This window comes from Lolium rigidum, chromosome 2 (genome assembly GCF_022539505.1).
Source record: "Lolium rigidum isolate FL_2022 chromosome 2, APGP_CSIRO_Lrig_0.1, whole genome shotgun sequence".
In the NCBI taxonomy this organism is placed as follows: Eukaryota; Viridiplantae; Streptophyta; class Magnoliopsida; order Poales; family Poaceae; genus Lolium; species Lolium rigidum.
Window position 1 is genome coordinate 220,629,991 of NC_061509.1, and position 11,505 is coordinate 220,641,495.

At 46.7% G+C, this 11,505-nt stretch overlaps 2 protein-coding genes across 2 annotated transcripts; one reads left to right on the forward strand and one right to left on the reverse strand.

Annotated features, from left to right (window-relative positions):
* Nucleotides 1-1,983: 1,983 nt before the first annotated feature.
* LOC124688173 (PRELI domain containing protein 3B) lies at nucleotides 1,984-2,916 on the forward strand. The gene has a single exon (XM_047221889.1). The coding sequence runs from the start codon at nucleotides 2,133-2,135 to the stop codon at nucleotides 2,721-2,723; it is 591 nt and encodes a 196-aa protein (XP_047077845.1). The 5' UTR covers nucleotides 1,984-2,132; the 3' UTR covers nucleotides 2,724-2,916.
* A 3,383-nt stretch (nucleotides 2,917-6,299) lies between these two features.
* On the reverse strand, nucleotides 6,300-7,002 carry LOC124688174. The gene has a single exon (XM_047221891.1). It carries the CDS (start codon nucleotides 6,916-6,918, stop codon nucleotides 6,409-6,411), a length of 510 nt encoding a protein of 169 aa, XP_047077847.1. The 5' UTR covers nucleotides 6,919-7,002; the 3' UTR covers nucleotides 6,300-6,408.
* Nucleotides 7,003-11,505: the final 4,503 nt, after the last annotated feature.

Genomic DNA, 11,505 nt, shown 5'->3' on the forward strand with positions numbered 1-11,505 from the left:
TAATAACATCCAATGTTCATGATTATGAAACTAATCATCCATTAATCAACAAGCTAGTTAAGAGGCATACTAGGGACTCTTTGTTGTTTACATATCACACTTGTATCAATGTTTCGGTTAATACAATTATAGCATGGTATATAAACATTTATCATAAACATAAAGATATATAATAACCACTTTTATTATTGCCTCTTGGGCATATCTCCAACATTATACACCTACATCTTAATGAAACAACAATTTAACATTACCTTTGCCATTTATTTTCCAATTTGAGCGATTCTATAAACTTTCTTGATCCATTTTTCCTTCTATCATTGATGACCATAATCAAATCAATTTGTTTAATTTTCTTGAAATAACCTGTTCATGGGTATTAATTTGGTCATATTTTTTCTCTGCAACGTGCGGGGTATCATCTTAATTACAACCACACATGGAGTTCAGATGCAAGAAAGCATTGGGCAATAGCATAAACATGTCCAACAAGAAAGAATAATTGAAGAGATTGAGGATGTTAACGTTAAAGCGTCGAAACGAGATGGCAATCTGCCACCATATCTTCTACTAAAATAAATCTAAATTTTCTAGTATAACATGGCTCGACTTAAATACAATCTAATGCATATGGACTGGTATAAAACGATAAAACCTTAAACTGCGGCCTAAACAATGACTATCGGGAACTCCGCGGTAGTAGCCATATGAGCCGTATTTAAATGTGACTTTGTGCAATTGTAATGAACATGTTTGTTGACAACTCAACTGTAATTGTAATGAAAATTGTTCTATACAATAATATAACAAAATTAAAAAACTGAACCGAAGGAGCGATGGTCTCACCAATCACCATTGATCCGATGGCAAAAACACCCAATAACCTTCTTCTATAATGAATATAATGTGCACACCTGGCTTTAACCAGACCTTATCTAGTACAGCGGGAAGGATGTCATATTTCTGGTCCACTACTTAGACTCTACGAGGGCTTTAGGTGAGGAACTACTTATCTCCCGAGGCACCCTTCTCCTGAGTCCTACCCAGCTCAAGTTTAAGAATGCGCACAGCCCCAAGGATAGGTAGAGGGGGATCTTGTTCTGTTCAGTGCCGCCTCTTCCTCGGCCATTCAAGAAAGGGATTTGCTTCTTCTTACAGGTCCTTGAGAAAAAGAAGAAAGATAGGAAAGGAATTAGGGCGTTGCCGAAGGCAATGGTCCAGCTTGTGTGAATGGATTTCATTGTTTTTTTAGATTCCACGCAGACATTGGGGAGATACCGTCGATGTTCACTTTATTTTCAGAACAGAATGATAGTATAGGTTGCTATTCGAACAAGCCACAGCAGACTTTCCCAGGCGGGCTTGTTTGTCAATACCAGGCCGAAAAGGTTATCTATCACTCACCCCTGGAAACAAAGCGAAATCCGCATTTATTGAGAAACTGCATTCCCTTTTCTTTTACAAGACCATCTTATTGCCTCGTCCACCTTTATACGTGCAAACCTGTGTCATAGGCGTCAGTCTCGATGACGAAGGGCTTCTAGAAATCGGGCAGTTGAACTCGTGTTGGTAGTAGATCCACGCAAACACATGAGATGCACATAATTTTGCTGTTCCCAAGAGCGAACAAAATTGTTAAAAATGTCCACCAAAGTACATTTAACGGTGCAACACACAATACCGAACAATGTACATTCAAAGATCGCATGCTTCCTACTACCCTTGCAAGCGGTAACGTCCGGAAACAAAAGAAAATGATGCAACTTCTACATGAAAACGGATTTTTAGTATGGATTCCGAACGCAGCATGATGGGAAGCTGCTAGGAGATGCCACCGTTTTCGTGCCGCGAAAACGTACTCATGGTAGCCGCTTAGTCTAAACACGTGGTGTAACACCGTGGAACGCCAGCGACACGCAGCACGGAGTTCACCGCTCACCGGCACCGCACCGGTTTCGTTTCGGGTTCCGGGTTCGCCTTCCTCTCCAATCCACAGCTGCCGCTTACAAGGAACCACCGTCTCCCCTCTTTCTTCCTGCCTCCGATCCCCGCACCCAGCGAGCACCGCAAACCCTCGTCGCAAGAAAGAAATTCCACAAACCAAATCCAAAACCTCGCACCCTCACCCGGCCATGGTGGTGTACACGCAGGAGCACGTCTACCGGCACCCCTGGGACCGCGTGACGGCGGCGGCGTGGCGCAAGTTCACGGACCCGGCGTCCCGCACCTCGCTCTCCCACGTCGCCGACCTGCACACCCTGCAGCGCCGCGTCGACACCGACACCGGCCGCCTCCACGCCGCGCGCTCCATCACCGTGCGCTCCCCGCCGCTGCCCTTCATCCTGCGCCGCCTGCTCCCGGCCGCCGCCGCCTCGCCCTCGGGCGCCGCCATCTGCCACTGCGTCGAGACCTCGCTCGTCGACGCGCCGCGCCGCGCCATGGACGTCGTCGTCCGCAACGTCAGCCTCCGCGGCATCATCGAGGTCGAGGAGCGCTCCTCCTTCCGCCCCCACCCGGACCGCCCCGACGACTGGACGCAGTTCCGCCAGGAGACCACCATCCGCTGCCGCCCGCTCGCCAAGCTCGCCGCCGTCGCCGAGAAGGTCGAGACCCGCTGCGCCGAGCGCTTCCTGCAGAACAGCGCCAAGGGGCGCGAGGTCGTCGAGCGGATCTGCCGGTACCTCGAGGCCGAGGCAGCCGGGGCCGCCCCGTCCGCCGTCTGACCTCCTCTGGTTTGCGCCTCCTCCTCTCCTACCCGTTCCGGATCTGGTCGAATCGAATCCAAGGGTTCGCTCGATCTGCGCTGCCGCGCGTGCAGGCCCAGACCTCGCATCGTCGCCCTTTTTTGTTTTCACTTTGTTTTGTATATGAGCTGAATCCTCAATGGAATAAAGCTTGTGGGCATAGACTTATTAATTGATGTGCTGTCTGTGTGAATCAATTTTGACCCTCTTTTGCGCACATTTTGGTTAAGCTACAATATATATAATCTACTCTGAAATGACGGATTGTTCTTATTGCGCTTGCTTGACCAATTGAGTAAACTTGATCCTGATGTTCTTATTCCCGTGAAGGGGCCAATTATATCGTCAAGTTTGTTATTGAACATGGGAGATGCGTAATTTTGTGATTCAACACAGATAGGAGTACTTCTATTTCATTGATTCACTTATTCTTACTAAGCTACATTATAATTTGCTCTGGAATCACTGATTCTTCTTATTGCTACTTTAACCAACTGGGTAAAATAGTAGTCCTCCTGATGTTTTGATGGCTGTATAGCTCTGCTTATTCCTGTGAAGGGGGCAATTATATCAACAAGTTAGTCACTGAATACAGGAGAAAAGTGATTAGTGGTTGATCACAGATGTACCTATTTCATTGATTAGTTAGAATTCGCCTATTACTTTGACTGAAGCTACCATCTGTAGTATGCTTGTTTTGTGGTTGTCATTCTGTCTACCTCCTATTTATATTAGATCATTAGTTCATAGGTACAGTATAAATATCCTGCAGCTCCTCAATTTTTCTTTCGCGAACCACTCGTCATATTCTTAGGTGGTATGATTGTGGCAGCGTTGGTGCTTTGATAAGACATGGATTGTTCTTGTATTACTTATGGTAATGTTGATTCTTGGCCCTATATAAATTTGGCTTGAATTTAATGTATTTCTTGTTTGTCCGCACGCTGAATAAGTAGTTTTGTTGAACTAGTTAATCATCAAGTTATGGCTTGGGGCAGCTTGCTTTCGAGAAAATAATAATGTGAGGCAGACCTATAGCTTCTGTAAGGATGGCATTTATGTTGCTGTAGTATTCAGCTACCTTTCTTTACACCTGAACAAACGGATCTCACCGATACCACCTATTACATTTAGTTGTTTTCTTATGTTCATACACATACATTTGTGCCAACTGGATACAGCTTCTACTTCATTCCGTTGTTCAATTGTTTGGTTTGTTTTTTTTGAATTCGAGGTTACTTAAAATGTTTTATCAACATGTTGTTAAACATAAATCTCACTGGTAGGCAGTGGCAGAGCTTCAAACAAATACTTGGGCGGGCCAAATTTAAAAAGAGCAAACAAAATCACATCTTAACTAGTGTGCCGTTCAGGGCAATTCAGAGCTACAAACGATTTTTTCAATCAATCCAATAGCTAGCTAAGATTTTTGGAAAGAAAAAAATACGCATGTTGGTGTGCTGTCTTGCTGCAATTGAAGGGAAATTTTAGGTGAACTGCTCGATTAATTTTGCATCTGAGGTTGCAGGGCAGCTAGACCTTGGGCTAGTGCTCCTATATCAACCCCCTTGGACATACTATATGATATGACAGCGACCGGCAACTGCCGCTCGGATCATTTCCCTGAATTCCTGTTTGTTTGGACCCTGAAAAATGTAGTCACTCAATGGCTACCGCAAAAGAACAAGGATGTATAGGGAATGGCTGAATTGACAATGGTCCTACTTTTGAAAGGTGTTTTGTTTTCTCGCAGTTCCCATCTCAGTCTGGTGAATGCAGTATTGCCGAACTGGGTTTGTGCAGCTAACTCTGCTAGTATCAGTGAACTGGGCTTTAATTGTTTGGCTCACAATGCAGTAGTATAGTATTATTTTGGCAAAAATCCTGGGCGGGCAATGGCCTGGTTTGGCCCCTGCGTAGCTCCGCCATTGGTGGTAGGGACAACGCTGTTAGGTGCTTAGGGCACCTCCTCGCATTTCCTTTCTGGAAAAATTCCTTGCATTGTTGTTAGGTGTAGGATTGTGGCAGCGTTGGTTCTTGCTATGACATGGATTGTTCTTGTGTTCATTGATGGTGATGTTGATTCTTGGCCCTGTATAAATTTCACTTGGATGTAATGCTAGGCAAGTTTCTTGTTTGCTTGCATGGTGGTTAAGTAGTTATGCTGAATCCTTCTAAAAAAAGTACTAATTCTGAATTAGTTAAGTTGATCCACTTGAGTTTCATCAAGTTAATAATGGGGGCAGCTTTGTTTTCAAGAAAAAAATAATGTCAGGCTATAGATTCTATGAGAATGGCATTGTACTGATGTAGTATCCTGCTGCTTCTTTTCTACTCCTAAACAAAAGCATTCTACTTTGGTGCCTGATGCTTACAATTGGGCATTTGATTGACTTGAAAAAATAATGTCAGGTGGAGTTATAGATATATTTGAGGAAGTTCTGATCTCAAGATTACATTTAGTTGTCATACATACATGAACATCTTTGTCAACTGGATAAAGCTTCTATTTTCTTCTGATGTTCAGTTGCCTGTTTCGTTTGTTTGGATTTTGAGGATACTTGAAATGACTAATTCAACATCTTTGAAACATAAATCTTGTGATAGCGACCATTATAGCGCAGAAAACTCTCAAAACAGGAATGCTTGTGGTATGCATTTTGTTGGCACGAGCTGTGCATTTAACCAATCTACTAGTAGTTGTCATTATACACCTGTGAATTTGTTCTTTTAATCTATTAGCTGATGCCGTCTCAGTTTATTTTTCTTTGCTTTATTCTTTCTGTACAGACTTGAAACATATCAATCTGATAGACTACATGTGCACATATAAAATGTGATCTGAATTCTGAAACTGTGATGTTCAACAGTTACCAAGATTGTTCAGTACTGTGAGCTGGAAACATTGTATGATCCGTCTGAGTTATGGCTGGAAAGATATACAGCTACAAATCCAGCGATTATTGTATGCCAGTGCTTCACGCACAACAGCCGCTTGTTCCAGTATTTGACTATTGCGGTAAGGCCCAAATTCAGAGTGCTGCCTGTATGGTAATCGAGTAATATTTTTATAGGCACCATGGTCCAGTTTTGCTTAAACAGAATATGCAGATGTGCTTCAGTATTTTGCTGCAATATGTTTCAGCACTGCGCTTGAAAATCCGTGTATCTTTGATCTTGCTGTCACTGGTGTGAAATGTCACTGCATATTTGTTTGGTTGCTGATCCAAGGCTGTGTTTGATGTAGCTGTGAATTATCATACCTTGTGTTCTCTTATGTGCTTTTGGTATAATCCGTGCAAAAAGACCTCATAAATCACGTCTTGATTGCTATCATGGGAGTATTTTTCTGGCGTACAAGTTATGGTTGTAGAATAAGTTCAGCATATCGTAACTGCAAACTGTTGTGTGATTGTTACTACTACCTCTGATCTTTTTTAATCAACACGGACACTGTAATAGTACATGCTAGCGATCTTCACAACTGTGCGTTGATTTAATCGGATTGGAGAGAGTAGTTGCGCCACCGCAATAGAAGGGAGATCACCTGAGACGTTGAAATTGAACACACATATGCATAGCCAAACCTATTGATTTCACGGTACAATCAAGAAACTCAACCAGGAACACCCAGGTCGCCACACAACGCACGACATGAGCCATTTTAGCCAAAGCACTGCTCCGACGGCAATGGACCAGGGATCGATCCCTGCTGGAAGAACTGCAGCCCGAACACAACGGCGATGGCGGCGATGGTGAGGTACGACACGCCCTCGGCGGCGCCGAGGAGGCCATAGGGCCCCGCCGGGAGGCCCGATCCGGTGCGCACCTTGGTGGTGATCGACCACCCGACGAGCCCCGCGATCACGAGGTAGCTGACGCCCTCCAGCGCGCCGAGCGCGCCACCGGGGCCCGGGGGGAGGCCGCAGCCCGTCGTCTTGAGCGTGTAGAGTGACCACGCCACGGTCGCGCTCGACGCCAGCCCGGCCGCCCCCGCGGCCAGCTCGACGGTGCTGTTGCCGCCGCTGGGCTCGGCCTTGCACGTCACTGGTTGCCGGCGGCGCCGGAGTGTGGCAGAGCCGCTGCGGCGGGCGGGATAGGTAGTTGTGGCTGTGGAAGCGGCCGCGGCCGTGGCGACAGTCGGCATCAGTGGGTGGAGGGTGAACGACGCCATGGCTGCCTGGATTTGTTGCTGGGAGACGAGAGGCGGGAGACTGGGAGACGAGACAGGGCTATCCTATCCTGATCTCCTGGAGGCTGGTACTCTTGGCTGCATATAATCGTCACTTTTTTTCTTGAGCCAGACGAATTTAAGCGGAGCGTTCAATCTTGCAAAATAAATTTGATGGATGAAAAGGCGAAGCTCTATCGAACTATTGATCAAACGTATAGTTAGCACAATCTTTCATGAGGGGCTACAAGGCATTTCCTAGAAAAAATCCCTAAAAAAGCTACAGGGAAGTTGCACAGAGCCACCACATCATACTATGCATGTAATGCATTTATGAATGGCGAAATCGCTCAATCTACAAAGTTTAACATAAACCAAACAACAAGAAAGACCAGTGGAGAATGAAAGTACACCATTACATAACCACTTTCTTTCGAGGAATATGTCTAAATAAGGAAGCTCTCAAACATCCACATCAATGATGATGAACAAGATACAATCATTTGGAAGCTCACAACACATGACAACTACTCCTCGAGCTCGGCTTACAAGATGCAATTTGAGGGCCTCACAAACTCCACCTTGCCGGGCATGGTGTGGAAGCATTGGGCTACCCCCAAATGCAAGATTTTCACTTGGCTTGTACTTCAAAATAGAGTGTGGACGGCGGATAGGCTCGAGCGCCGGGGGTGGCAAAATTGTGGAAATTGCAAGCTTTGCAACCAAGTTCAAGAATCCGCGGCACACATTCTCTTCACTTGCCGTTTCACAAGACGGGTGTGTGGCTTAACATCAAGGATTGGCTTGGTCTTGTTGACGTCGAACCGGATAGATGGATCGAGGCCGCCATGGTCCATGAGTGGTGGACATGCTTTGTGCAAAAAGATGGGCAATCAAGAAGGGCGATGTCCTCTCTTGCCATGCTTGTGTCATGGAAGGTGTGGAAAGAGAGAAACGCACGTGTGTTCCGGAACCATTGCTCCACCGTTCACATGGTCGCAACAAGGATAAAAAACAAGGCGACTCTTTGGGCTTCCGTCGGAGCAAAAACGTTGGGTAATGTAATGCCGGGAGAGTAATCCATATCTTTCTTTTGGGTCTTGGCTGCGGCCTTGACCGTCGGTCGTTTGTAATTTTCTTAAACCTTCTACTCTATCAATGAAAATGGCAAATCTTTTGCCTCGTTTCAAAAAAAAGAGGAAAATATAACAAATGTAATGTCAAAAAGGAAAATAATACAGATATCAACGTAATGGACATTTGTCCGAACAAGAATGTGTTGACGTCAGAAACCCACTGGCGGGCAGCGACGGGCAACACAGTAGAGCCGGGAACAACTAGGGCTGCGGCTGGCCCCAGTCCCTCAGAGCGACGACCCGCAAAGCCTCCTGGTCACACGTCCGATGCTATCGCAAGGGCGTGCCACCTGACCTATACCTGGTCGGGAAGGTGTTGGATGATGCCTCGCTTAGTTTCCTGCATGGCATACACGTAAATATTAAATACGAGCCTCGATCGGCTCTCGAGTTATCTCGTGAATCGGCTCAAAGAGCCGATCCACCCATGATTCGTACAAGGTGTCCGAATATATGGTGGTCCCGCTTGATCAAGATAAAGCTAATGAGATCTACGACGATTTAGGGTTTTCACCGCATAATCGGATCATCCTACTCACGATTGGGCCTCGCGCTCGCGCACGGTGACCGTAAGCCGATCCTAGACAGGGCCTAAAAACCAACACGAGGTTGATCCCCGGAACATCCTTTCTAGGGCTAGCAAACTTCACCCTACACGCCGCCGGATCCTCCAACCCTTTGTAGGGCCTAACTAATGCGGATATTAAACTAATCCTTGCGGAACAAGGAGCAACCGTAACGGATCAGATCTACTAAACTATGATCAAGCGGGTGCCGCCCCTACACCCGAGATAGGTGTAAGGGCGGCTAGATGCATAAGGGTCGCACTACGACAACGATATGATACGAAGAACAATGCTAACCCTAACACATCTAAGATAACTACGTTGCTCGCCATCAAAAAGGCTTCGAGCACGAGCAACGCATGAACAACGTGGGTAGGCTTGTGCTGCCTAGATCGCAAGATGCGATCTAGGCAGCATGGTGCTTACCGGAGAAACCCTCGAGACGAAGGAGTTGGCGATGCGCCGAGATTTGTTTGTGTTGAACGTTGGTTGTTGTTTATTCCATAAACCCTAGATACATATTTATAGTCCAGGGGACTTTCTAATTTAGGCGTGCACCTAATCGTGCACGGGTAAAACTCCGACTCCTAACCGACACGTAACCTAATATGTTACGTATACAAGGGCAAACTAGCCCAAACTTTGCATGTAAGGCCGATTCACGTATTTCTTCTATATATATTCTTCAAGTCCATCTTGATCGCGGCCCACCTCTGACTCGGTCAAATTCCGGTGATAACACATGCCCCCCTGGTTTTGGAATTAACAATTCCAAAATCATCCTGTTTTCCTCTTCGTCGGGTCATGTCATGGTAGAGCAGAACCGTCGCAGCATTTCTCATCATGATGCCCTGTTCTGGCCATCGGCACCCAAAAACCCCCAATCTCCCATAGCCATGTCCTCCCCTTCTTCCTCCTCCACCTCATCGGTCTCCTCTGATTCTTCCTCCTCTCGCGAGCCGACGCCGGAGTGGGGCTCGTTGGCGGCGCACGACATCCTCGCCTCGACGTCTTGGGACAAAGAGGAACATAATTCCTCCATCTGGTCGGAAGATGACAAATCCCTGACCGATGAAGAGGGCGACCTTCAATTCCTCGTCGAAGGGGAAGAGGAGGCAGAAAGCGAGGACGACCGCTTCTCCCGGGACGATTTTACCTCCTCCGAGGAAGAAGCGGAGGAGGACGACGATGACTCCCTTGAAGGTTACCCACCAGCAAAGCGCCTCCGCACCTGGTGGGACGACGACAGCGATGACGATGGTGAGGAAGATGAGGCTCCCGTAGAAGGCCACGTAAGCTTTGATGAAGAGCCTATCAGCAGTTGCGCCGGAGGCAGCGACGACGAGGGCAATAACGGCCCCTAGATTAGGGATCAGTAGTAGTAGTTGGCTTTTGCCCTCTTCTCCCCCGAGCAATCGGCTCTTCGCTTGTAAGAAATCCCTCTATTAATGAAGAAAATATTCCTCAATCAATTTCGCCTCCTTGTTGACTTTGCCGATCGTCGAATGGGGTCGCCGTACGGAGAGCCGACAGCAGGACATCGGCTCGCATTGCAATCTGGGCCAAGCCGTCGCTCACCCATACGGTCCAACAGGTCTTACTAGGCCTAAACCTCGTCCAAACCATCAGCTTGAACTCTTCATCAATCTCGCATTGAACCGATTCCATTAACTTGTTAATTTGAGCCTATTCCTCTAGAGTCGATATCAGCGTATCGGCTTTGTTATTCTGAAGTCGATGCCTATACATCGGCTATATTTTCATACTGTTATCTTTGTATGTCTTCTTAAGTCGATGTCTGCGCATCGGCTGTGGGATTCATTTTTTTTTTACCGGCCGATTTAAAATCGGCCTCCATACCTTACTGCCCATCATCCCACATGCTTGGGAAATACTTCTTGAGGTGTTGACCATTGACGGCTACTGGGAACTTCTGTCCATCCAATTCTTCCAACATGTATGCATTACCCTTCAAGGCCTGGACGACTTTGTACGGATCGTGCCAATTAGGAGACCACTTGCCATATGCCTTGTCTCTGGTTCCTAGCGGTAACACAGCTTCCCATACTAGATCACCAACTTGAAACTCCTTTGGTCTAACCTTCTTATTGTAGGCACGAGCTACCCTGGCTTTGTTCTCCTTAATCTTCTCTAATGACCAAAGCCTAAGTTCTGTCGCGTCCTCAATAGTGTCACTCATCAAAGCTGCATATTCTTCCGCTGTCAGATCATTCTGAAACGTGACACGTCTTGATCCAGCCGTAATTTCCCAAGGTAATACGGCTTCCTGTCCATAGACAAGCCGGTACGGCGAAGTCTTTATAGCTCCATGGCACGACATGCGGTAGGCCCATAATGCTTCGATAACTTCTCATGCCAATCCCTAGGGTTCTCGTCAATCTTTCTCTTGATCGGCTTGATTAAGCTCCGATTGGACGCTTCAGCTTGTCCATTAGCCCGAGCATAGTACGGAGATGATCGGATCGGTTTAATCCCCATGTCATCGCAGAATTTCCTGAATTCTTTAGAAACAAAGACCGAACCTCCATCGGTCGTGATGGTTTGGGGAATCCCAAACCTATGAATCACGTGTTCTTTCACAAACCGAATCACATCTTCCGATTTCACCTTCTTCATAGGGACGGCTTCCACCCACTTAGTGAAATAGTCCGTGATGGCCAAAATCCATTCATGTTTTTTACTCGACGCGGGATGGATTTTGCCGATCATATCCATGCCCCACCCTCGGAACGGCCAAGGCTTGATGATAGGGTTCATCGCTGATGCTGGTACCATCTGAATCTTCCCAAACATCTGGCATGCTTGGCACCCTGTGGGGACCCCGGACTAGCTGTCCGAAATTCCCTGTTATGTATACAGTTCACGGT

Coding starts and splice junctions, on each gene's coding strand:
- LOC124688173 (XM_047221889.1), top strand. CDS start 2,133: ATGGTGGTGTACACGCAGGAGCACGTCTACCGGCACCCCTGGGACCGC.
- LOC124688174 (XM_047221891.1), bottom strand. CDS start 6,918: ATGGCGTCGTTCACCCTCCACCCACTGATGCCGACTGTCGCCACGGCC.